The sequence below is a fragment of the Cataglyphis hispanica genome, chromosome 25 (assembly GCF_021464435.1).
Source record: "Cataglyphis hispanica isolate Lineage 1 chromosome 25, ULB_Chis1_1.0, whole genome shotgun sequence".
Classification (NCBI taxonomy): Eukaryota; Metazoa; Arthropoda; class Insecta; order Hymenoptera; family Formicidae; genus Cataglyphis; species Cataglyphis hispanica.
Genome location: NC_065978.1, coordinates 2,542,439 through 2,569,234, shown reverse-complemented (window position 1 = coordinate 2,569,234; position 26,796 = coordinate 2,542,439). Strand labels below are relative to the sequence as shown.

General features: G+C 31.8%; 7 protein-coding genes and 1 long non-coding RNA gene across 16 annotated transcripts in view; 3 read left to right on the top strand and 5 right to left on the bottom strand.

The window, feature by feature from the left end:
* The window catches only part of LOC126858375 (storkhead-box protein 2), a 70,402-nt gene extending 66,131 nt beyond the window's left edge, over nt 1-4,271 (bottom strand). For both annotated transcript variants that reach the window (XM_050608633.1, XM_050608636.1), the window contains exon 1: nt 3,649-4,271. The gene's annotated coding sequence lies outside the window, so the exon portion shown is untranslated. The remainder of the gene's footprint in view (nt 1-3,648) is intronic.
* The window catches only part of LOC126858402 (uncharacterized), an 80,591-nt gene extending 68,565 nt beyond the window's left edge, over nt 1-12,026 (top strand). The window contains exons 1-3 of one of the 2 annotated variants that reach the window (XR_007688673.1): nt 4,718-4,789; nt 5,264-5,561; nt 11,730-12,026. This is a non-coding gene — a long non-coding RNA (uncharacterized LOC126858402). Of the gene's footprint in view, nt 1-4,717; nt 4,790-5,263; nt 5,562-11,729 lie in introns of those variants that run through there. The other variant, XR_007688672.1, reaches the window with a different exon arrangement.
* Nucleotides 1-26,517, bottom strand: part of LOC126858392 (glycerophosphodiester phosphodiesterase 1-like) — a 39,773-nt gene extending 13,256 nt beyond the window's left edge. Inside the window, exons 1-5 of one of the 2 annotated variants that reach the window (XR_007688671.1) lie at nt 25,511-26,517; nt 24,998-25,176; nt 24,613-24,814; nt 24,285-24,514; nt 23,942-24,189 (exon numbers count right to left, since the gene is read on the bottom strand). Coding sequence is in view for 1 of the 2 variants with exons in the window: in XM_050608668.1 (XP_050464625.1) it covers nt 24,051-24,189; nt 24,285-24,514; nt 24,613-24,814; nt 24,998-25,176; nt 25,511-25,846 (1,086 nt within the window). In the remaining variant the exon portion in view is untranslated. Of the gene's footprint in view, nt 1-23,794; nt 24,190-24,284; nt 24,515-24,612; nt 24,815-24,997; nt 25,177-25,510 lie in introns of those variants that run through there. The other variant, XM_050608668.1, reaches the window with a different exon arrangement.
* LOC126858381 (pro-resilin-like) lies at nt 7,988-11,175 on the bottom strand. 2 transcript variants are annotated; one of them, XM_050608651.1, is made up of 4 exons: nt 11,012-11,175; nt 9,409-10,371; nt 8,772-9,177; nt 7,988-8,407 (listed from the first exon to the last, which is right to left on the bottom strand). In XM_050608651.1, the coding sequence occupies exons 1-4, from the start codon at nt 11,153-11,155 to the stop codon at nt 8,268-8,270; spliced, it is 1,653 nt and encodes a 550-aa protein (XP_050464608.1). In that variant the 5' UTR covers nt 11,156-11,175; the 3' UTR covers nt 7,988-8,267. The 2 variants fall into 2 exon arrangements, with proteins under 2 accessions (XP_050464608.1, XP_050464609.1); XM_050608652.1 differs by having other exon boundaries at nt 7,988-8,404.
* LOC126858395 (RNA pseudouridylate synthase domain-containing protein 1-like) lies at nt 13,275-15,703 on the top strand. 2 transcript variants are annotated; one of them, XM_050608672.1, is made up of 4 exons: nt 13,275-13,552; nt 13,621-13,864; nt 13,952-14,228; nt 15,626-15,703. In XM_050608672.1, the coding sequence occupies exons 1-4, from the start codon at nt 13,331-13,333 to the stop codon at nt 15,669-15,671; spliced, it is 789 nt and encodes a 262-aa protein (XP_050464629.1). In that variant the 5' UTR covers nt 13,275-13,330; the 3' UTR covers nt 15,672-15,703. The 2 variants fall into 2 exon arrangements, with proteins under 2 accessions (XP_050464629.1, XP_050464628.1); XM_050608671.1 differs by lacking the exon at nt 15,626-15,703 and adding an exon at nt 14,299-14,731.
* On the bottom strand, nt 14,484-16,278 carry LOC126858396 (DNA repair protein XRCC3-like). 2 transcript variants are annotated; one of them, XM_050608673.1, is made up of 5 exons: nt 15,925-16,278; nt 15,623-15,817; nt 15,190-15,320; nt 14,754-14,960; nt 14,484-14,696 (listed from the first exon to the last, which is right to left on the bottom strand). In XM_050608673.1, the coding sequence occupies exons 1-5, from the start codon at nt 16,046-16,048 to the stop codon at nt 14,484-14,486; spliced, it is 870 nt and encodes a 289-aa protein (XP_050464630.1). In that variant the 5' UTR covers nt 16,049-16,278. The 2 variants fall into 2 exon arrangements, with proteins under 2 accessions (XP_050464630.1, XP_050464631.1); XM_050608674.1 differs by having other exon boundaries at nt 15,623-15,795.
* LOC126858380 (serine/threonine-protein kinase rio1) lies at nt 16,403-19,062 on the bottom strand. 2 transcript variants are annotated; one of them, XM_050608649.1, is made up of 6 exons: nt 18,588-19,062; nt 17,516-18,411; nt 17,396-17,455; nt 17,116-17,315; nt 16,724-17,008; nt 16,403-16,657 (listed from the first exon to the last, which is right to left on the bottom strand). In XM_050608649.1, exons 1-6 carry the CDS (start codon nt 18,650-18,652, stop codon nt 16,553-16,555), a joined length of 1,611 nt encoding a protein of 536 aa, XP_050464606.1. In that variant the 5' UTR covers nt 18,653-19,062; the 3' UTR covers nt 16,403-16,552. The 2 variants fall into 2 exon arrangements, with proteins under 2 accessions (XP_050464606.1, XP_050464605.1); XM_050608648.1 differs by having other exon boundaries at nt 17,396-18,411; nt 18,588-19,061.
* On the top strand, nt 19,272-23,688 carry LOC126858379 (dystrotelin-like). 2 transcript variants are annotated; one of them, XM_050608646.1, is made up of 11 exons: nt 19,272-19,390; nt 19,873-20,039; nt 20,118-20,325; nt 20,495-20,738; nt 20,819-20,930; nt 20,997-21,163; nt 21,225-21,334; nt 21,413-21,635; nt 21,696-22,029; nt 22,110-22,403; nt 22,547-23,688. In XM_050608646.1, exons 2-11 carry the CDS (start codon nt 19,940-19,942, stop codon nt 22,666-22,668), a joined length of 1,914 nt encoding a protein of 637 aa, XP_050464603.1. In that variant the 5' UTR covers nt 19,272-19,390; nt 19,873-19,939; the 3' UTR covers nt 22,669-23,688. The 2 variants fall into 2 exon arrangements, with proteins under 2 accessions (XP_050464603.1, XP_050464604.1); XM_050608647.1 differs by having other exon boundaries at nt 19,305-19,390; nt 19,906-20,039.
* Nucleotides 26,518-26,796: the final 279 nt, after the last annotated feature.

Here is a 26,796-nt window from a genome sequence, read left to right as displayed (position 1 = left end):
TTATAACTTTTTTTAACGAAGCGTTTCCGGACCTATATTTATAGGAACTTTTTTGTTCCAAATTCAATTTCCTAAGATTCTGAAGTTTCTCTAACTTGCCCTGAAACATCCTGTATAAAGATTTTTCCCGAATTTTTATCGTAATTCAAATGATTTGAAATACAGATTTAACTTTGAATTGACTCACTATCGATGCGATCAAGCCCCGCGGGCGCGACGAGAAGTTCATTTCGCGATCATAGCCCGACTATAACTTGGAGATCGTTGTAAACAGAACTTAAATGGTGATTTGAGCTAGACATAAAAGACTTCGCATAACGACGTACTCGATGAGAAATGTAATTTTCTTTGCGCCGGCTACGCTCACGTTTAGCTACTGCAATGCGCACTTAATCTTTACGATTCGACTGGCCATCGACTTAAGTAACGATTGACTTCGCGTCTGCGAATAATCTTGTATCGTTGTCGAAAGTCTTCATTTTTTATACTTATTTATTATGTCTTTCACAGCATATGTATCTAATAATTATAAACAACGGTAATTATATATAATCGCGCAACATATACAATACATAATTATTTATTTTATTTTTTAAATAAATATATTTTATGTGAGATAAATAGATTTTTGTGAGAGAGAGAAAAATATATATATGTGTATTTTTTTCCTTTGAAAATAATTATAGTAACGAAAAAAATTAATTCCTCATTTTTTTAAATAGTTGAGTGTATACTGAGAGAAATAGTTACATACTATATATTATTAAAGAATGCAAAAGAGTATTATTTTTTTTTTTCATTATATTATTCATTATATTTTTCATTATATTTCATATTATTCATTATATTTTTCATTACATTCATTCATAACTTTTTTTATTTTTACGTAAAGCAGTTTACAGTTTAGCAATGAAAAGCTAAAGTTTCTCCCACATTAATCATAATTATGTGTTTGATATAATCGCCCTGTATAAAAAAATCCTGTATAATAAAAACACACATACACGCACGCTGCACTTGGTGTTACCAATCTTTCGTAAAAGACGTCGAACGGTACATGGATTTATATTCGATTCGCCTGAATCAAGCGTTACACAATTTTCTCGCCCATACGCGTTAGTCCCGTTCCCCAAGACAAATCACCGATTATTATTAAATGATAATAGGAAACAAGTTTGGCCAGCCGTTTCGTACAGCTGTTATCACAAAACGGGAATCGAATGCGCATTGTACGTCACCGTCCTCGTATGAAATTTATTCGTGTCGCGCTAATATATAGGCGTTAAAAATATTCTCAATTAATACCATTAATAGCATTAAATGTCTCTGTGTACTCGCAGGTGCGGCATTTTATATTTTTCACCTGTTTACGTGCCACTTTTGTAACTCTCATGGCCTGAATACATTCACAAAGGCCTGCGAATATGGTAAATTTTCCACGAAAGCTAAACAAATCAAAACGTTAAATATAATAGTGTCCTAAAAGGAAAAAAATTGGATATAATTTTTATTATATTTTTGATTATTTTTATTTATTATTATTAAATTACCATTTTCTTAAAGCTTCTTAGGGAGAAAGTGCATTTACGGAAAGATGACTTTAGCGATCTTTTTTCGAAATGTCATTTTCTACCTTTAACATTTTTGTACGAGGCACTTTATATGAAAGACGCCGCATCGGCTACGACCTGGCGCTTGCTTTCATACCCCACGCGATCGACACTTAACGACATTAAACGCCACGCTGCATTGTGTATACGACGAAAAGGTCGCTTTCCCGAGGTACCCTTTAGACGGCGAATGTGACCGAAGACCCCGTCAAGATAATTAAGTAGATTGCCATGGAAATTAGATTAAGCGAGTTTCTCGCGAGCAGGGACATACAATCCACAGTTTAATTGCCCGGCATTGTGTCGCGGGAGTTAATGACTGCGGTTGCCTTCCTCTCAGAACACACCGTGCACAGCTATGTCGCTCAAGACAAGTTGCGACGCAACTTTAATTACGATGCGCGTGAAGCACGGAGAGCGGACGCGAATCGCGTGGATCACGAAAACGAAACGTTACGAGTGCGCTACTGAGCGCTGAGAAATCGTGCTTCTTACATCGTCGCGACGAAATTGGAATTACGCAAATCAATTGGAGCGTCTTACACGCGACAATCATAATTTTAACTTTGCATTCTCAAAAGGCGAGATCGCAATAGTTCGATAGTGTAAATAAAATTATACTAAAGATTTGATTTTCTCTCCAGATAAACTAATTTTTTCAAAAAATGTGCGCAGTAATTTAAGTAAAATGTCACATTACAATGGAGAAATTCAAGAATTAAACTTTCCTGGATTAATTTCTTTTCACACGTTTCTACAATTTAAAACAAAATATCACTTTCAATTCCGCATATTGCGTAATGTATCCATATATTTTAGAAGACGGAGAAAAGAGAAGGGAAAAGAGAGAGAAAGAGGGAAAGGAGAGACTATTTCGCGATTAATGCAACACATTAGCGAGAATTGTTAGGACTATGCAAACGGGCTAGTGATCGTCTCTCTGGTCTCAAAGTCCCACGTTACATTATTCCTGGTCGTTTGAACCATCCGGGATGGTAATTCCGCGTTATTTGCCGAGGTCGAGGTCGCGGCAGATCTCTCGTCGGTTCGCGTGGAAAAGGAGACCATCGACCTCCGCCGAATAAATCGTCGGGGACGATCTCGTCGTGACAAGATGACACGGTAAATCATCCGAGTTCTCAGGGACTCAAAGGACTATATCTCTCGTCGATTAGCTTTAATAAAGACCTCGCTCGGCTCGCCGATGTTAATGCTATTATTGCTATGTTATACAAGCGTGCAGAATCAAGATAAAATGTTTTTTTAGATAATAAAAGATTTTATTTTTATAAATAGAATCATAAATAGAGTCATGAATAAAATTATAAATAGAATTTTTATATAGAATTTTTTAATTGTTTATATGATGGAAGACAAGTTGGAAAACGAGTTCTCTCTGATTGACTTGATAATTAAATCCCAGTATGATAATCAATATGATATATCATATCAATTAAACAAATTTTATATAACTAAAGATAGAGGAATATCCAAATAGATTTAATTAATACTAATCGTTCAATATATCTCTAGTTTATCTGTAGTAATATATTCTTTTTTTCCCAACATCCCGTTAGAATATGCTCTCTTCTATCTTTATATATTTCATATCTCAATTTCAGAAACCGTATATATATATATTAATAAATAATAATATCATTAAAATATACAAAACATTTAAGAAAAAAGAGAGAGAAATGAATCCTTTATATGCTATAAATCAAGAAATAAAATTCTATTAACGAGTTAAAATAAAGACTTTAATAATACAAATGTAATAATCTAAACTAATCTTTTTTTCAAATTAAAAAAAAATCAAGTTAAATTATAATTACATCATTAAATTACATGAAAATTTTAATAATCTATTAAAAAGCAAAATTTTTTTAAGTAAGCCCGTTGTAGTTTTCCAAAATTATAAGATTTAATCTATCAAAATTTTCTGACGTTATATTACATAAGATTTCGAATTGAGATAGAAATGATCTCGCTAGACGCGCGAGGAAGAGCCGATTGCCCTTGACCCCTCGGGACTTACCTTGCCGTAGCTATGATCGTCTTATCCAGGAAGTCTATTGCTCTTGTCTAATTACCAAGGTTCTTCAGTGAATGAAGAGGATCCGATATGAAGGCAGTATTGAACAGTATTGAAGGACGAAGGAGTTTTCACTTTTAGTCCAAGCCGGTCTCCTCAAGCCGCACAGTTTCTTTCACACGCGACAACTCGCCGGCGTATACTGGATGCACGGGCGATTATCTCTGTTCATCTGGGTGGGACACGTGCACGAGCACACGCCTCGGCGAATTTCGGCACTCTTTGCAGAGAGAAAGAGTGTCAACGATCGCGGTTCCCCTTCCGGGTATACGGCCGGCGATCGATCCGCTTTTGGGGAGACGATCCCCGCCGAGATGATCCCCTCGACGAGACGAGGACGGAGTATTTCGGGACGTACGCGGGGATATCCACTGATCAGGAGGAAAGGCAACGCGTATCGCAGACGCGGCACGGTACAGCACGGTGGTCGCGCCTCGTCGCGCGAGACGTTGCGGCAGGTGCAGCCGCTGCAGCTGGCACGATCGTCGGCTTCATACTGAAAGCGAGAGATACGCACGGCAGGCACGATCCTGCCGCAGACTGCCACTGCCGCCGTACGAGCAGCTACGAGAAACTGGCCCCGCTCCGCCGCCGTCACCGCCGCCGCTGACTGTTCCGAAAACTCGCAGCAGCGCCGATCTCTCCTCTCCGTTTCTCTCCTCGAATCTCTCTCTTCGTCCTCTCGCTCTCGTCCTCTATCACTCGCTCTACCCCTTCGCTGCGTGCGTTTGCCATTCGTGGTGGGGTTCTATTATCCGCCGAATGGAGGAGGGGTCATCTCTCTCTCTCTCTCTCTCTTTCAGTCTTTTTCTTTCTCTCTCTTATTTTCTTTCTTTCTGTCTGCCCCAATGCAGGGATCTCTCCTCCTTCTTCGTATGGAATCGCGAACGGGTCCTGGAGATATTTTTGGATTTTTCTTTCGATACGTTGTCCTGCGCCTTGTGAGAAGTCACCCGGTTTAAGACCCGTTCGGAGGGATCCTCTCGATAAATCCTCGCCGGAGAAATAGCCGCGACAACATCGAGCGAATTCACATCGGCGATTCCTCGCATTTATATATAGGAATCGAATTGTAGAATGAAATGTGTGTATATAGATATATATTTCGGCGTTTGTACTTTCTGTGTCTCCATTATATATCTTAATTTAGTAAGACAATTTTCAATACTGTTGCTAAGGAGGAAATCAGCATTTTTTTCAATAATATTCTTCACGATTCATTCCAGCATAAATAATATAAACAAGATATTGCGTGAAATCTTGACAAAGAATTTTTCTCTGAAAATTAAGAAAATCCGTATTTTATAATAAATGGATATATCGAAAAATAACATATATATATATATATATATATATATATATATATATATATATATATTTCAATTCAAATTATTTTCATATTTTTATTTTAATGCAAAATGCAAAGTGCAAAGATATAAAGCTTGTAGGAAAAGTTGCTCGAATTCACGAGAGATTTTATCTCTTGCGAATTTTAAAAAACGCGGAGGAGATGAAGAATTTTACCTTCACATTCCTGAATATTCATTGACACTTGCAGGTGCACAAATGCCACAAGAGCCACCGGCGAGAGCCACCGTAGAATTTCCACGTATCCATTTTGTCTTTTCTGGTCCTAGTCCGACGGACATCGTGCTCTCGAGCCCGGCGCGACGCGTTCCGGTAGGTCGGTGACGCCAAGAACCGGACCGGCTGCAAAAACGATTACGTTTCGAGAAGAGTGAGAGAGGGAAGGTGGAAGGGGGAAGACAGAGAAAGAATGGCCGGAGATTACCGGCAGGTCCTGGACCGTAAAGACGACCGGACGCATCGCCGAATATGGCCGAAAACATCCATATGTAAGTGCGCCTGGTAACAAGTTATAAATCAAGTTGCGAAAATTATTAACAAAATCAGATTATTTTTCTAAAAAAAAATAGGATAATTAATTTTTGCTAGGATAATAGGATAATATATAATAAAATAGGATACTTAATATATAATAAAATAGGATAATGAATTATGCTGTGATACTCTATCGAGATGTAATCCACATTTTTGTTTTTGCAAAATTGATCTTTATTTCAATCTAAAGTCTAAATCTTTATCAAGTTAATTGGAATAAATGTTAATAAGTATTTCTTTCAATACTCGAATCGAGGTTCAAATCATTAGTATTATAGTAATAGATATCGTAACGAACATTAAAAAAATATTTCTTAATTTACATAGAGAAATGAGAGGATATAGAAATATAAAATATCAATTAGAAAGAGCTTGAGGTATTTTACAGACAAAAGATTTGAGACTTTACTAGTAGGAAGAATGACGGAGCGTGAAATTATTTTGTATTGGTCTCATAATTTTCACAGTATTATAAAATAATTAGACCGATTCTCGATGGCAAGGGCGGCTTTTAGCATCCTCGTGGACGTTAGACTACTTCGCACTTGCGAGGCAACGGTAATTAACGATGCTTGAGCTCGTGTACTTTCATAAAGTCCGGAACTTTCTAATGTGCTCGATAAGTATCTCTATTTAAGCGTAACGGGGTTACGTTGCTTCAATGCGCAGATTTTTTTCTAAGAATCTTTTTCATCTTTCGAAATTAAAATAGCCAAAGCTGTGCTAAAAGAGCTACAGTTTTTTCACGTTATATTTTAATTGTGATTTGATATTTGATGACTTAACAAGATTCTTAAATTATATATTCATAAATTAATTTATATCAAATTATTTATATGAAACACATCCACCGATAAAGAATTAAGAATATTATCCATTTATTATATATTTATTCCCTATTTTTGACATTGTGTAATATTAATTAGTTGTAATTGTATTTTTTTAAAAAACATATTATATGTGCTTTAAATTTCAAAGATTCAACGCAAAACAGGTCATTTTTCTCCGCTAGAACTTTTCTGCTGGAATTTCTCTTCGGCGGAGATTGCGAAAGATAAAGTGTTCTCCAGGGGCGTGTGTACGAGCGTGTGTATCATTGAATGAACACCCTCTTCGCGTCTTCCAGCCCTTCGCAATCGTGCAACGGCTCGACCGAACGACTTTCCTTTAAATCGGTGGGACGTTTTACGTGCCGTAGATTGACATTTACAGTGAAATCCCGAGCAACGGGCGCAGCTAGTTTACCATTCGTTCAATGATGCCTTAAGGATCTACGGTACCGTAGCTGGAACCTGTTTCTCTTGTTCCTGGTTGCACTGGCTATATTTATACGCATTTGCGCGCGTGCGTCTACGCATACACGCAGCGCATATCTCGTTGCCGTACAAATTGAATCGCAACTAATTATGAAATATTACCGATGTGCCGCTCCGTTTCAATGCTCGAGAATTTCACGCTGCGACACGTAATTCACCATCTAACTAAGATGCACAATAGTACTATATGACAAAAATAAAAATTTTATCTCTTATATAAACCTGAATTTATGAAATTTAAGAAAGAAATATATATATATATATTTTCATAGAATATATTTTCGAGGAAAATAAAAAAGGCGCTGAAATAAATATCTCAAGGTTTTAAATCAATGACTTTCAAGAAGGCAAAGAAAGATAAGACATTTTTACATAAATTTCACATCAAACATATAGATAATCTCAAACTTTTGCAATTTCTTTGCAATAGACAATAATCGTAGATTGAACATTATATACACGTATATTGTACGTCTAGATGGAGTATTTTTATCTTTCCGAAAGAATTGGATTTTATTTCGCATCGTTGCGCTCGGGTTAGTTTAACAACAATGAAATCAGAAGTGATTTCTACCTTACCTTTTACGATCAGGTGTGTCTCGTCGAGGCCTGGTCGCGAGGCCGTTTGGGAAACTGCAACCGGTGCAACGCTCGCGCATTTTAACACTCGGAGCTTCACACGTGGCGGACCGGGCCCTCGACTTCCTGTCGACGACCGAGCAAACAAGTCGCACGATATAACGCAAGCCGGATACGGAGCTGCGTAATTATACATCGGCCGAATTTTTTACGCCTTTATCACACAAACGCGTTAAGCGGCTCTTAAGTCGCGCGCCCTTGAGTACGCCGCGGAAGTGTAAAATTAATTCGACGTAAAAGAGAACAAAATTATTCTATACGGTATAATTGCATGCAATCTATTAATGTTCAAATCTACATAACGATTTAGTACTTAATTTTACCAAGATTTAATATTTAATTTTACTTCTTTTCGTATCTGTTTTTGAAGGGGAAATTTTTATCTGTATCGATTATATATACATGCGTTTATTCTTTTGCTCAACTAAAGGCTACTACATGGACTTAAATAAATCATGCTATGAACACATAATGCGATGTGAATTTTAATAATAAAATATCAATTCTTGAATTCTATAATTTGTAGTTTCACATTCTGATAAATTTATCATTTTTGTGAAAGGATGATAGAAGCTTATAAAAACTTTCCATTATCTAAATATACAGATAAATTTTCACAAGAAATAAATTTTTTCAGTCATTTCTTCATCCTTTTTAAAAATTACCCAAGATAAAGATATTTAATTCTATTAAATTATATGTTCTTTAATATTGATATCCACCATTACCATTTTGTCTGTTACTGTCGATATCCGCGTTGCCACCAATATTGTTGCTAAGAGCATTGGAGAAGAATCCGCCTCCACTCAAATTATTATCATTATCTTGGCTAAAGGATTGTCCTGCTGCAAAATATAAAACGATTTTCAACCAAAAATTTCACAAAAACAGATAAAATATATATGTAATTAAATGTATATGTAGTTTAATTTATTATTTTAATGAAAATTTTATATACTCTCTCTTTTTTTAAATTATTTCTTGGAAGGAAAAAAGAAAAATTAAATATTATAGTACACTTAATGTCTTATATATAGGATTACTAAAAAATTGTTTTTTAATATAAAACTTAAGATGTAAATAGAATTTAAATAACCAGTTACATTTTATTACAAAAGTTAAGTAATCTTTAACACAAAATGTCTTCTTTTGAAATTATCATTTATTATTCGTGTCTAACCGAATGACAAACGATGAATCTTATCGCACCTGGCTTTCCCGATTGATAACCGTTGCCGCCTCCTCCATTAAATCCATTGGACTTTCCCTGACTGGGACCACCGTTTGGATAACCATTACCACTGCCTCCATTAAACCCTGAGTCTGCAAAGCCACCGCTTTTGCTATTCGGTCTACCAGAAGAATAACCATCGTTGTTACCATTCGGTCCGCCGGAGTTGTATCCTCCACCCGTATTTGCTTCGCCGTCGTATCTAATTTGCGGTTTAAATCCATCCTGATCAGCCTCATACTCGACAATCTGTTTTCTACCATCTGGAAGTAAAACGTTGAACTCGCCTTGAGCGCGATCACCGTTTCTAGTTTCCGTGTGGCCGTAATTGCTGCCGGATTGCTCATCTTTTACTTCGTACGAAAATTCGTATTTTGCTGGCTCCTGAAAGTGAAAGACCAGACTTTTAAATGACATACACATCTAAAATAAAAGTAATTTATTATATAATAAAATTTTATTATATAATAATTATTTTATTATATAATAAAATTATTTAATAGAAATATTGACGGGATAAATATTTCTGGAGATTATTTTGTGATTCGCTTTGTATTAATAATTGTCATATATCCGCCTTTAATATACACAATTATTTTAATAAGATATACTTACGGTGCTTTCTTCTTGTGCATTGTCGTTGTAACCTTCACTTCCTCTTCCTCCATTTTTGAAACTTCCACCTCCGTTTTCAAAATTTCCTGCCTGTCCATTTATACCATTTCCAGATGGATAGCCGTTAGCATTGCCATTTCCGAAACTCTCGCCATTTCTTGGACTTTCAGATGGATAGCCGTTGTTTCCATGTCCATTTTTATTAGATGGACCGTAATTGCTTGATAATCCTCCGTTGGTACCGCCGAATCCGTTTGTTTTCGGTACGTTCGAAGATTCATAACTGCTCGGAAATTTTCCACCATTATTTCCGCCATTGAGGTGATTTTTTTTGTTTGTATTTCCATTAGCTCCAGGTACTCCATAACTACCAGAAGGCTTTCCATTACCATTGTTTCTATCAAAACCACTTCCGTGGTTTCCATTCCTACCAGGAACACCATAGCTGGTCGATGGTTTCACTCCATTACCTCGATTCCTGAAATTGTGTCCGTTGTTTCCATTCGTACCAGGTACACCGTAATTAATCGATGGTTTGTCTCCATTGCCGCCTCCATTTCGAAAACCACCTCCGTTGTTTCCATTCGCAATAGGAACTCCATAACTACTCGACGGTACTACATTACCGCTGTTTTCATTAAAATCTCCAAAGCTTGAGGCACTATAAGAGTTAGAGGATTGCCCATCCCCAAATCCGTTTCCTCGAGATTGACCTAAACCATTTACGCGGGCATTTTCCCCGATGGGTGCACCATAAAGTTTCGACGGACCATTACTGCCGAAACTTGTTGCACCACCGTTTCTATTAATACTACCTCCGTTACCAAAATCCGGCGTTCCATGGGTGGATAAATCGGCTTGACCGCTATTCACAGAGATTCCTGTTCGTGGAGGTAGATACGAATTGACAGGAGGTTCCGAACGCGTCATCGCCAGCATCGTGATGAACGTCATTATACCGAGCTGTAATAAGAATTTCATGCATTATTATGTGAATGTAAATATTGACAAATCTTGGAAAATTTTAGAACGCGTATCATGTAAATTGTAATAAGATTATATCAACAACGTTGATTTGGCATCAAACATCAGAAAATTAAATTATCATCTAAAATATTTTTTTTATGTGAAAAATAATTATAAAGAATTTCTCTTATTTTTTAAATATTTTTGAAATTAAATAATTAATATTTAATATTTAATATTTATTTAATATTTTCTAAATTAAATGATTTTTACTATAAAATTAATATCAATATAGTGAATTTATATGATGTATATATTTTATTATGATATTATGAAAATACTTTTGCATATTTTTTGCTAAGATAAAGATAGATTCATAATTACATGTTAATTAAAAAAATATTTATAAAACATATTTATAAATTTATCGAAATATATAGCACTTTATTATTAACATCAAGAACAGATATTTTCATGTGAACTTGTGATTGATTTTTCCTCTCATCGGCAATCATTTCTAAATTACAAATGTATCAAAAAAAAATCTAACAAAAATTTATTAATTCCAAATTTTTTTAAGCACTAGAATCGGAATATACGTTTATCATTTTATTTTTTCTTCTCACACATATATTACCTTAAACATATTGAGGACACTCGGTGCTTTCCAGCGGCAGAAGAAACAAATTTTTGTTACTTTATCTCTCCGAGGGAGAGTCGTTCTCCCTGCTCTCGTTACTACCCTTCCAGCACAGGATAGTCTCGAGGGAATGACAAACATGGGGTCCGCTTCGCTCTTTATATATCCCGGGGCTCATCCGCGTTTCTAGATCATAGTTTGGTGCAATCGGTAAGATTTACAGCAACAGTTCGATGCAAGTGTGTCACGAGATGCCACGCGGAATCGACGGTGACGATGGAAAAGAGCTAGATCGGCGTACAAGTAAGCGTAATCACGAGCAGATTTGCGCTCTATATCTTTCCGATCGCGATTCTCAAGTCGGTGTTGCGTCGGCGAATCGTTAACACATAATAATCTTGAACGTCTCTAAATTGTCTCGCGTGAAGCTTTTAACAATCCTTAACATATCACTCTATAGCATCGCCTCTCTATAAACAACCATAAGAATGTATTTGTACTACATGTTCTAAGATTCTTAACATAAAATTGAGAAACCGCATAATGATATCAACGTAAAAGTTTATCGAGGCAAATAGAAAAATATAATAAAATTTTTAATATTTATACAAAAGTTGCGTAATATTTATAAAATTAAAACTATGGCACAATGCCTATCGTATTTAATTGACATATATAACTATATTCCATTACACAATTTCTAATAATTTTGCAGGAGGATCAAAAGAAAGGCTTTAATGCCGCGATCGACGTGTCAAGATGCCGTTGATGTACACGTGAAATGTCCTCCAATTATAAGAAGCCTAAACAGCCGCAGCTTCTCAGTCCGCGCGTAAAGCTGATGCAATAAACCTGCGTGACGCAAACTTGCATAATGTATCTCTGTCTCATCCAGTCTACTGCATTGCCATCATGCGAGTGCTTGGATTGCACAAATTTTATCCGGACAAGATATATGTACATACTTATATGCACACATTTGTATATAGAGCATCGAGTAAATGCTATGATTATAGTGATCATGAAGCATTTCATTTTCTCAATTTAATTTTCTTGTATTTTAATTTATTTTATTCTTATTATATATATATATATATTCGGTTTAAACTATGTGATATGTAAATCATGATGACTTGTAAATTGGAATCTCTGTAAATAATAATATAATTTTACGTAATAAATCTTATATCAATATAAAATTTAACACGTAAAATTATATTAAACGCAAGCAATATATGTGCAATTTTATTTCTAAATTCTTTTGATTATTAATTCGAGTAATTTATGATACAAAAAGAGATTCATCTCTTTACATATGATTATCTTTAACTACCTCTACTATAGTATAAAACAGGGTTAAAATAAATAAATAAAATATCATACAATAAAATTAAAAAAAATCGTGCATACGTTTGTATGTATGTACACTATATCCTTCTTTCATCCGTTCGATCGTTCGATTACATTTTATGTTGAGCAGGTAGATGCAATCCCCTTGTGCGAATACATGTCGAGAGATGTTTTGTATGGAACACGATTCTTCTCTAGATACATATCTCTTAGTACGGGCTTTGTGTCATCAGTGTAAATAAGAATGCACGTACATATATATATATATATATATATATATATATATATATAGCCGCTTCATATACTAGCATACAAATTTCTACACTGACAATGAGTCTCGATCGTCATCAATTATCCGTGTTATATGCAATGCTAAAAAATTCTTATTAAATTTTATCACTATGCTGATATGTGTCTGAGATATTACAGATGAAAAAAAAAATTATATGGAGATATATATTTTTTTCAAAAAAAATAATTTATCTTTTCTTCTTTTATATAAAAAATGAAAATGTGTGAACCATTAGATATTTTTATTAAATACGTTAAAGGACACTTATCATTATTAGTAATTTCAATCGAAAAAAGCATTTTTATTTGTTCTCGGTTGTGCGCATAACGAAAAAAGACGAAAATGCATACACATTCTCCCTGATTCTTTATGCACTCTCGCGCATCCTTGTTACATATATCGTACAGTTTCGCACGTAAGGATATATATTCATGCATAATTCACAGGACTTTCTTCATCCATATGTTTGAGACATTAAAAATAATCTCACGCTGAAACGTAAAGGGAAATTTATAAAAATATGAGATTTATGGTTATATATTTAAATTTTTTTTAATATAATGCATGTAGAATATAGATTCATATGCTATATTTCTCTTGGCATTTCTATCTGGCTAAAATGGCCGCGAAATGGAAACATCGTCAAGTCAAGATAAATAATATCTTACTTTACAATGGTTAGAATAAACGTTGATAGATTTTTATACGCGTGCACACTATTTATCTATAATCTCATACATTCTGTAATTTATTTAATACAACACTATATCGAGAGATTAGTAAATGATTGGAATAAGAAATATGGATCCGTCAAGATTGTGCATCGTAGTGAGAACTTTTTAGTGATCAATAAGCCTTACGATATGTATATAAATAGTAATAATCCTGACAGAAAGGTGAGGACTTACTTGGTTGACAAGCATGTATAAAGTATTCTTATATTAACCAGATATTACATTTTCAGAATACTGTCCAATTAGAATTGCGAAAAATGCTACCAGACTTGGTTAACTCAAAATTGCGCCACGAATTTTATTTTGTGCATCGATTGGATTATCCCACAAGTGGTATCATGTGCATAGCCTTAAATAAAAAGGCAGCCAGAGCAGCATCATCTGCTTTTGAAAATCAAAAAGTACAAAAATTCTACTTAGCATTGGTACATGGTCATATACATGAACCTCACATCATAATCGATAAGCCTATTGGTTAGCAGTTGGAGTAATGGAGTGTAATAATACTGGAACAGGATTAAAATAAACAATTTAGTTTTATTTTTTTATTTTTATAATTAGGTGATGATGTCCGTGAAAAAAATGGCAATCATAAAATGTGTACAAATGACAGTATTTTTTGTGAAAAGCCACGTAACTCTTACACAGTACTAGTAGTGTTAGAACATGGATTTTGGAAAAATAAACCTGCTACTAAAATATTACTAGCACCTACCACAGGTAGACGGCATCAATTAAGAGTACACTGTCATTATATTGGCCATACAGTTATAGGAGATTATACATACAGTGATGGCAAAGATATACAGCCTCGTAGAACCTATCTTCATTCTCTCAGGTAAAATTTATATAGAAACTTGCTGTTTGAATTATATAATTATTTTACTAATGTTGCTTTTATTTTCCAGATTAATATTAAACTGTGATATTGAAAATATAGATGTAAAAACAGTAGATCCATTTAATGCTTCAATATTGTCTGATTATAAAACGACAAATGTAATAAAAATCTTGGATGAAAATATATTTCACGATATAAGTAAATCAATAGAATAAAATTGAGAAGAATTTTTGTTATATACGGTGCGCAGATTTATTGAATCACTTTGACTCCAGATTTGTTCACTATGAATTGAAAAGTAATTCTTGGCAAGTGCGAAGCTAACATTATACAAGCATATCGCGCGAAATTTCTTCTGTAAAAATATATAGAAGAAGTGATCATGCTTGACCAAGTAAATCCTAAAGATGGTTGTTCAATCGCATCTTCAGAAATAATAATGTGATTATCTATAACTGCAGAAACCTAGAAATGTATAAAAATTAAATTTGACATTTACATTGCGTTTTAATATTTCTTTACCTGATTAATGCAGATCACACATAAATCATCATTTTTACAAAGTTCATGTAATTGTCTTCCAACATTCCTCTTACTTCTGCCTTGCATTTGATCTTTCCAATCTTCTACTCTATAAGGGGCTGCTATTGAATCAATAATTAATAATCCTATTTTATGAATATTCATCAGTGTTGGAACTTTATGCTGTAGACATAGTTCTAATTCATCCTTTAACACATTTATTGCATTTCAATTATTAAATAAACATAATGAAGAGAATAAAATCATTGATATTTATTTAATATTTTAGTTAATATTTTGAGAATTAGTAATGTAATTGGTTATGTCATTTATATTATTAATTTTAAACTTTCTTTTATATTATATTATATTATATATGAATAATTAATAATATAAAAATATATAATAAATTTTAATTTTATAATATCATAATTACAATAGTAGCTATGTGGGTCACAAATATTACATCTCCATTCACAGAATGAGTCTTAGCTATTTCTGAATTATGCAATAATTGTTGCAACCGTTTTGATGGAAAAGCAGTTTCTGTACAAATGTATATTGCACCTGTTAACATTAATATATTCCATTATACATATATTTTAACCCACAATATTATGAATATTTGAAAAAAATATATGATAATTGATAGCAAAAAAGAGAAAAAATCGTTATAGAAAATTATTATTTTCAAATCTAATAAAAATTTATTTTTTTTTATTTTAAAAAATAATATCTGAAATATTTATTAGATTTTTATGTCAAAGACTTAGGTGATGAATCATATCAAATTCAAGATTAAATAAGAGACTTATTTGTTATTGCTTGTTGCCTGAATTAGGATATTATTGTTTTTTTTTTATTGTTACCAGCTCCGAGACCGCCTGCGGTTACTGGCAGTTGGACGGAGAGACATAACTGCAAAGCCAACTGCGTTTTTCCAGTGCTAGCAGCACCGTAAATCTGCGTGATACCTCGGCAAGGTATACCGCCTTTTAATATCGCGTCCAATTTCGAACAACCAGTTGTGAGAAATTTCTCTCTAATAACAGTTGCATCTGTCACTAGCATATAATTATATTTAAAAAAAAAACATTTTATATATAAATATATGTATGTACATCAAAATATTATTTTAAAATCATAAAAAAGAATCTTTTCTCAATAATACCTAGTAAATCGTCCATTTTGAAGCTCATTTTCAATACTATTTTGATATATTGAGTACGTACTCGCATACACCGGGAATAGAAATATTTCAACACATGAATTTGTTGACATTTGCCTAAGTCCATACATTAAAATATTTTGATCTTTGTGCGTATATATACATACATCACTGTTATATTATTCGCTTATTATTAAATTATAAATAATAATTCGATTTTTAAATAGGACAGTTAGTTTTTTAAATAGGATACATCAGTCATAAGTAGTAAATGGAATATTAGATGATGCTCGTTATTTTTCTTGCAATTAAGGCGCCATCTTCTGCCTATAAAGAAGATTATTTTACCAAATGACAAAAAGAAAGTCCCTATAAATGTGTTAATAAAAAAATGCCTGTATATGCAATGATATATGTACTGACATATTTTTATTATATGCAAGTCAAATTTCGCTTGAACATCTTTATTTCTAATACAATATTTTTGTATTTGTTTTTTTAAATATACTTGCATTACTTGTAAGAGAACAATGCTTGACTCAGATTATCATAAGTTATTATTATCAATGTGAAAACTAAAAACACATTATACAATCTTCTCATATCCCTTTTTTTACATAAATTTATTTATTTATTTTCCTCCTCTTGATACTTTTAGTTTTCGTTTCTTCACGTGTTTCTTTACTTTAGTTTTTCGTTTTTCTGCTTGCTGTTCTTTAACCGCCTTTTTACGCGCCTAAAATAAAAGATAATTTATATATGGTTTTAAACAGTAGTACAAAAAAAGATACATGTATCTTACTTTTTTACTGTCGGGACTTTCGTTTCGCGGTCTAGCCGAATTTATGAATTTGCTCTTATTATCCTCACTTTCGCTATCATTTTCACTGTCAGAATTATCACTATCTTCAGAAGAAGAACAAGTATCGCTTTCTTTTTCTATATTTTTATCTTTCCTATGTTTGTCAACTAGGATCTCAGGTGCTTCTGCAGGCTTAGATAAGTCTGCTTTCAAGCCAATTAATGTTTTGTAAATCAAATCTTTTCCAGATTTTGCAAGATTTATATCACGTTCTACATTGACCACCTACAAAAAAATACACAAAATAAAAGCTTGTATCTTATCAACAGAAATTTTGTCTTTTTATTCAAATGAAAATTATACATGCATGCATTTATAGTAATCAATGATACCTGTGTTAATCTTTGAGGAATGTAAGCTTGCTTAAAAACTGCTTCTTCTATTTGCTGCTGTGGATCATTTTCCTTATTTGCCTCTTGCATCCGAATGTCCAGATATTCGTCCATGTTTTTTTCATTTATAGTTGGATCTGTTATGAAATCAAATAATGCTTGGAGTGACATAACACCCACATTGTGCTTTTTGAAAAATGCTGAAAAGAATAATTTAAATATATCAAAGATTAATGCTTTTAATTCTAAGTGAAAATGTCAAATACTTTTTGTGTCATACCTGTGATATTGCTACAGTCATTCCTTAGAAATTCAATCGCATTACAATGATCACGATCTACTGCTTGTGAAACATCAATAATTACAACTGATCCATTGTGATACAATATATTATACTCACTTAAATCAGCATGAACAAGCCTACACTTATTATACATTTTCCACATAATTTCGATACATTCTCTATATAACATCCTTGATTTTGAATCTGTAAGTACAGCATCCTTCAATTTGGGTGCTGCCCAGCCATCTGAACCCAAAAACTCCATCAATAACATGTGGCCACCATATAAAAGTGGCTGTGGTGCTCTGACACCACCTTGTTCCAAGCGCTTTAAATTAGAGAATTCCTTTTCCGCCCAGATTTTCACCATTTTACGTGGATTGTGCAAAGAGTAAACATGATCGAAACGATATTCTCCTCTAATATACTTTTCTCGGTTTTTAAATGTTAGGATGGATGTTCTATATATCTTTATAGCAATCTCGTCTTGATTTTTCGATTTGGCATAATATACGTTGGCTTCTTTCCCAGTCGAGATACAACCATTTATCTCTGCTAATATTCCTCTCTCAAACAGTTTGTGCAATTTCTTCTTGATACGAGAATCCAATACATTCTCGGTCGTCGCATGATCGCTCTTATCTTTCATCCTTATGCGATCTTTATCAACACGTTTGTCATTCTCAATCAGTACATTGGCTACATGATCTGGCAACGACGGACCCGCATATTTCTCTAAATTAATCTTATTTGCATAACGAGTCAACAACTTATGTTTTGGTTGATAATTTGTTACCTTAGTAGGTGCTTCTTGAGTATTGAATCTTTGTGAACTCGTTTTTATAACAGCATTCTTATCTTCATACAAATCATAATCATTGTTACAATAATATTCATCATTGTCACTGTCTTCAATAGCCTCTTCATTGCATGTAATATGCAAATTGGCCACTTTTGTTTCAAGTTGCACATGAGAATACATACCAAACGAGGTTTCTCTGATTTTGTTCTGTCTATGGAAAATGAAATTTAAATATATACTGGCTTTTTTAAAAAAATGTGCAAGATATTTGTAATATTGTAAATAACTTAAAAATAGTTTTTTAATAAACTAATTTTTTAAATTAGAATGATTATTTTATTCATGCTTTTGTTGAGAATTAAATATATTGGCCTAAAATATATTTACATGTAAGATACTTCGTTCTCTTCTTCGGCGTCGCTAAATTGACCTTCTTCGAATTTTTCTGACATGATTAATTGAATATTCTCTTTGAACAATAACTTATTTTATATGTTCCACTGGTAAGACTAGAAATTCCGTGTATAATATTGAGAGGTTAGAATATTAGTGGAGAATATTAGTGTGAAACCTTTTTAAAAATTGTTTGGAAACAAAAATCGCAAACAGAAATCATATGATAACACATAAGATCATCAATATTCAAGTAAAAGACAAAAAAATGGAAGTGTCAAAAAAACTGAAAAATAACTACTCGGACACGTTACATGCCCTCTTATAACACGTGCTTATGCAAAATTCGTATGTTGCGCAAAGTTATGTATGAATGTATGTATATATATATGCATGTATGATGTGTGTATATATATCGGATTTTTATGAATGCAAGTATGCTCCGAAAAGAAAAATATCAAAAAGTATGTTTCGTTTGACATCACAAAAAATTCGAATCCTTTGATTGACCAATCAGAGGAAAGAAAACTTTTTGTCCTAATTGGTTAATCAAACGATTCAATATTTTTGTGGCATCAAACTGAACATACCCAAAATTAATTCGTTTATTATAGTAACGTAATATCATTGGTTTATTCTCCAAGATTTATATTAGGCTCGATTTTTAATCGATTTCTAGTAAATTCGTTTGTTTTGTAACATTTTTGCTTATCTATATGTTTTGTTATCTATGATAAACGTAAATTTATTGTTTACATCAATATTTAAACTATCCAATTATGTTGAGCTGATAGAGAGTAAGTTTTTTTAAAATTTTTGTATTAATATTGTTCTCTAATACACTTATTATAATCTATAATATTTTATATATATTTTTTATTACATCTATTATTCCTGTTGTACAATTAATATCTTTTGATTATATTTTTTAATTAATTAGAGAAATATATAAATGGTTTAGTGTATGTTTATAAAGCTAATGTATAAATAGAAAATTAAATATAATATTTTTTAAAAATTAGTGTTAACATTTCTTTGTAACATAATTTCTTGCATTAGAGCAATAAATAAGATTATTTTACATAATGCTGTATATGTTGTACAAACAGATGTATACAAAGCAGATTCACCAGAAATGTATTGTCTTTAATAAAGTTTCATAACTTTAACATAATTCATAACTTTAACATATTTTTTTTAATAACATATACATTGAAGTAAGAGAAGATAATAGCTTTATATAAATGTAAAAACATTTTCTAATTTGCCATTGGCATAGATTCAAAGTTATATGCTTGAAAAATAACTTCAGACAAATATCAAGCTCAGAGTGACAATATTCAACCATGGACAATATTATGCGATCTATTCAAGGATGTAATGTCATTCGTTATATATCTTATAGAACTGCTGCAAAAATGCAAATATTATATAAAGAATTGATGAGTAAGTTTCTTATTATCTAATTGTCTGTAAAATAAAAAAATTGAACTATTTTTTTTTTAACTATTTTATTTTATCTAGTGCAACATGTACAATTGGAATTAATAGCTGGAGTATTTGAACGTCATAGACTTTCAATCACTGAAAATAGTGTTAATTTAGATTCGAGTGAGATTGAGGATGTTCTATCTGATATTTATTTTGCGGCACAGAAAGAAAGTAATTTTAATTTTGATGTTGATTTTGTAACAAAGCTTGCTACAAGTTACATTCTAAACACTTTTGACAAGTAAGTTTTTGTTGTTTTCTTTCTGTATATCTATAAATAATATTAACATATTAATTATTTTGTTATGTTTTGAAATATCTTTTTAAGTATATGTATGTAAATTCAGTAATAAATAATTTTATAGTGAAGAAAGTTCTAATAAAATATAAAAATATGTTTAACATTTTAGACAAAATACTGGAAATATTTTAGTGTTTTCAGTAAAAGTTGCATTGGTATTATTAAGTAATGGTAAATTACAAGAAAAGTATGGATATTTGTATCAGCAGCTAGCTGATCACAATGCATGTTTATCTAGAGCTGGTTTGCATACCTTATTAACAAATATCTGCAAAATAACAGAAATGTTTGGAGAAACTGTTACATATGGATATGAACAAATTCAGACACATATAGATGCCTGTTTTGTAAAAGTATAATAATAATTTATTTTTTATTCATTAGTTTTTTAATTAAAATGAACTATTAAGTCATCTTTTAAAATACATTTTAGTCTCAAGGTGGTCTTGGAGTTACTGAAACAGAGTTTGCTGCATGGATCATGCAGGAACCTCCTCTGCTTGTTTGGATAACAACATTCAATCGAATAAAATCTGCAGAACATAGTAAGTAACATAATAAAATTATTATATATTTAAATATAATAACACAAATTATATTTTTCTTTGCAGTTGTACATAATATCAGATGTTCTTCATGTAAAGTAACACCGGTACAGGGACCGAGATATACATGTTTGAAATGCACAGGATACCATCAATGCCAAGAATGTTTTTTCTTAGGCAAGACATCAAACAAGCACAAGCTGAAGCATCCAATTCGTGAATTTTGCGTGAAGGTATATTGTTTAAATTTCTTTTATGTGAGTTAAATTGCTTATAAGAATAACTCTTTTGCAGACTTCACATCGCGAAGTTACAAAATTGATCATTGAATTAATTAGAAACAAATTGAGACTGTGTCCCACCAGAACAATCACAATAGAGGATCCAATTATAGATGCTACTAGGTTCGTGTAAAAAAGTACTCCTTTACAATTTTCTATATCTTTTCACAATATTCTTTAATGATTTTTTTTATATTATAGTAATGAAACAAGACATATAGATTATGGTTCAGTAAGGAGTACTATTAAACGAAAGATTCTCAGTGATCCACAAAAAGAATTACAAAGTATCATAATGCATTTGGAAGAGGAAAATCGACAATTGCAAATTGAATTGCTTGATATACAAGGCACCAAAGCAGAAAGGTTACAACGTCATAGAGTGACCATTGAATCTCAATTACAACGATTGAAAACGCTTAAGGTATATTAATCGAAGACAACGTTTAGACATTATTCACTAATTCTGTTTTAATTTTTGCAGAAATATTTATTTACTGATATGACTCAAGTACCACAGATTATCACTCGTATGCAAAGCACCCCGATGTTACCGCCTTTATCATCCAGACTTACAGCACTGCCTTTAGAATTCGAATTAAGTCCAATTATCAGGCAAGATACTGCAGATCAACAAAAAACACTTCAAAGAAAAGACAAATTAATATCAGATAGTTTTAATACTTCATCACCTATACAACATACAAGAGAGGAAGATAACACCAATGCTCTTTCTTGCGCTCAAGAGACTTTTACGAGTTCTGGGTTCGGTAATATACCAGAAAACAGTCGTATGGAATTAAGTACTTGGATTGGAGGTGAATCAAAGTTTATCAACGTGATTAAAAACAATTATGATAGACAGATTAATACAAATACATGTTGAATTGAATTTTAGGAACAAGGAGAGAATTGAGTACAACTGACAGTGATTTCTCTCAGTGGCTGGCTGCTGGCAATTCAAATTGCAAGAATAATTATGTAGCTAATGCAGCAATTAGTAATACAAATAATGACTCATCGCTGGTAGCTTCTCAATCCCCTACAGGCATTCATAGAGACAATACTCCATCTTCCTTGCAACGGCCTGACAAACATTCACAACACAGTAGCTTGCAAAATATTCAAGGAGATCTTAATGATATATTAGACAGATTGCAAAATATGGTTGCTAATGACTGTTTGCTTGATGGTAAGTTTTTAGTAATTATCAAAAACAGAAATATAAAAGGGGGAAATATTGGATTTTTAAATATAATAAAATTATCTCGATACATTTATGACACATGCAATGCATGTGTATATGTAGAAAATTAATATATGCAATTTTTGTAGAATCGTATGACGGCAATGACAATTGTAAATTGAAACGTGCTACAACAGAAATGGAAGATCTATTAACTGGTTTAATTGAAGGTATGGAGTCTCGTAAAAGTAAACTTACTACTATTGTCTGAAGGGATTAATATTTCAAATAAAAAATCTAAGTATAGTAATTTAAACATTTTTATATTGCAATAATTTTTTCGTTTATGCATAATTTCAATAAAAATCTGAAATACTTTTTTTTATCTTTTATTAGTGATCATTAGTGGCATAATTATGAAACTACATACAGGATGGGTCCAAAAAATTTTGACCAAATTTTATAGGAAATTTAATTCTGAACAAGAAGTTTTCTATAAATATAGTAAGAAAAAATGCTTTCTTAAAAAATTAACGTTCAAAAACTTCCGAACTCACACATTATTATTTTATACATGTTTACAATATCAGAGAAAGCATACGTTTTTTTTAATAAAAAGCACCGAAATAAAAGTTGTACAGAATTAAATAATATTTCAATGAGATTAAAACGATTATAGTACATTTCATATATTTTTAGTTTCAAATATACAAAAAAAATGTTTTTTTAGTTATTGACGATTTTTTAGAAAAATTTCAGAGATTTTTGGGCGCTAACTTTTTAAGAAAGCATTTTTCGACCTATATTTATAGGAAACTTTTTGTTTAGAATTAATTTTCCTAAAATCTGAAAGTTTGGCCAAAACGTTTGGACCCATCCTGTATAAATGTGCCATTTTATGACATTATGCATTATCCAAAGAATGTAATAAATAAATGTAATAAATAATTTAGTTTTTATAAACAATAATGTATGGACAAAGATTACATTCGAGATATCACACTATAATCATGTAGTTATACTTAACACAATGATTACAAATGTAATTATAACCATTATATTTGATAGACTAGAACATTTTTTGACATATGTTTTCTATATGTATATGTATTTATATAATATTTGTGCAATCATGAAAAAAGTAATCTATTTTAATATTCTTATTAACAAAGAATTATGTCTTATGATTGTCTATAAAAAAATATGGATAAGTTTTATATATTCATGTGCATCTAACTCTATTCAAAAGTTATAATTTACTTGTAATTAAAAAATTATAATAAACCTCGTTATATATAGTGCAAAAAAAAATCATTTATAATCCATTTAAGCTTCTTTAATACAATGAATTAAGTTGTTATTATTCTTTTTAGATACATATACATTTGTACAATATATTATACTTTATGTCAAAGTATATTTTATTTTTCATAAAATGAAAATACTGCATTTGATTGAAGCGTGAAGGCGATAAATATTATTTTGTTTCCAATTATAAAAGGAATGTCTTATATTCTAAGTTTAAGTCAATTTTACGACTCGACTAGATATAACAAATAATCTATATGATGAGAAATAGAAAAATTTGTATATATATAATATCAGCAGACAAGTCTTTGAAATTTAATACTGAACAAATATATCGAACATTTATTACATGTTCTTCTCTAAATGTAGCGTATCAGTTATATAAGTGATTTTGAGCTTCGAAAAATGCATTTTTTCTGACGGTCGATTTACTGTCCATGCCATCACGCGAATACCACGTTCGCACCATCGTTCTACATCGCGTCTGAAATAAAATTATATCACAGTTATGTATTATTCATTCTTACAAATATATATATATACAATCGTTAAATATTTGATTTGAATAACGCTACATACGGATTGACTATGTCCTTGTGCAATAGTATAACAGAAATGCCAGCAATATAATAAACGAAGCGAGGTAATAACCACTCGTACAAAACTTCCAAAATGCAAGCTGCCACATGCTTAAATGGATTATGAAATCGTGCCACACCGAGCGCTTCCAGACCGGTATACGACAATCTCGAAAAAAAATACGGCCTCCAAGCAAGACTCGAGACAATACGTGGCTCTTTTTTTCGAATCTGAACGTTAAATTAAGAGTATACTCATAATTGGAAGATATTTCTTTTAGGAGTATAAATTATTAGTATTTGAATATATATAAAATTTTCACATGTACCATGTATATCATGATTGGATTGAAACTCGACACGACACATCTTTCAAATAATTTTGGATATTTTTTGTACGCATCTAGAATAATTTGCACAACATCCATCTTTGTTTCTTTTATGTCTATAATTACTCTCTTCTCGCTGCTCAGACATACTTGCAGTGCATCATCTAACAGCGCGATTCTCTCACCTTCAGGAAACTTGTTCCTTTGTGATAAAATATATATTTTTTTTCTATTATCTAAATATTCAGATATATATTTACTATAAGGTGCATTTTATATATAAACTATATAATTATATGTAAATTTTAATTAGATTGAAAAAAAATATACGTATACATACACAAGTATACCTATGTAAACAGGTAATTATAAAATTATATAATACCTAAGTGGATGATTATAAGTTATATCTATCTCTCTCAATTCTTCCCACATCATCTCATTAACTATTCCTGTTTGGCCTGTAATTCTTTCAATTGTTTTGTCATGGAATAATATTGGAATGTTATCTTTTGTTAGTCTTAAATCAATCTCTACGGCACTGCAGCCCTTTATCTTGTTTACCTGTAAAAAGGTAATGTATAAATATTTCTATTAAACAATTGAAAATGCATTAGAAATATTTAATGATTAAACAAGATAATTAAATTATTAATCTTTTATATTGATAAATAACATTAACTTTATTAATTTCTTCTATTTTATATTATCACACAGCAATTATGTTAAATAAATCAATAGCAAAACTGAGATACAAAAAGTATTTCAGTATTGTGTTGAATTAGTCCAACAGAAATTTGCTTGTGAATATTTTGTATAACTAGATACTATATATAGATATATATATTATATAATAGATACTATATATAATATATTTGAAATATATTTGTAATTTTACATTTCGTAAAGCCATCAAACTGTTTTCAGGAAAATCGTATCCTCCACCACGATGAGCCACCACTCGCATGCAGTATTGCTCTCCATTACCATGTTTTTCAGACACAGAGTTATTTTTATCTATGAGAAGTGGATCCACACCAAGCACTTCTTGAATAGTTTTGTCAGGCAGAGGGGATACTCGGACTAATCTCAGCGCAATCATAATAATTAATGAGCTCCAAGCAATCCAAGGAATACAAAATTCGCATAAAATAGTGATTAATATACTCAGGAACGTTTGTAAATATACCCATAGTAAGGCGCTATTTAAGATTAAGTCGATGAATCGATGCATTTTTTTGGTGTTAATATTTCTTTATCACAATTATATGTTAAAAATTTCCTTAACATATATGAGAAAATTAGGCGAATATTGCGTGGTTGCGTATCTTATATTATTATTATTTGAGAAGAGCGAGGCAAAAATTATTACTTCATACAAAATTATAATTGAAATTGATAAGCATCGAAAAATACGCGCGATCAAGTACGATAACTCTTGTCAAAAGTATTTCATCGGCGATTCGTATGGAACACGTCATTCTTTTCATTTGCAAGTCGTTTATTCAATTTTTTATATTGTGTGTATTTGTACGGGTGTGTCGATTTGTACGGATTTTAGAGCTTCTAAATGCTAAAACATCGCAGAGCGTTCATATGTAAAATTTAGACGTCTATGCAAACGAGAAGCTGTTTTTCTCTCACAATAAAAATCATAATGATTTTATCGATCTTTCCTTTCTATTTCACCTCGTTTCTTTCATTGAGTCTTTCATACTCTTTTTCTTTCATTCGATCGATTGGCGCGCAATTTATTTATGATGAATGTTTCGCTCAGAAAATCACACACAAATCACATGCCTAACAACAAAACTGTTATACGATAACGAGTACACAATCTCGAGGTTGATTCCCTTATGAAGGGTTCACACTGTTTCCAATGTTTGACACACGACATCCAATAGAAGAGTTTGCTTTCTAGAGATTAAAATATCATTATAATTAGAAAGAGAATATTTTCTATTGGGTCAAACTGTCATACATACACGAACGCAGTGTGAATCTTCCATTACACAGCGCAATGACAGACGGAGATAAATTCGGACAAGTCATTTCATGAATGTGTAAAATCTTTTGATTTGTAAAATCTGTATATGTAAAATCTTTTGCGCGAAAAACATTCGAATTAATTTGATAAAATTTTGATTCACTGATTTTTTTTTAATGCATGTGTGGAAAATGGAT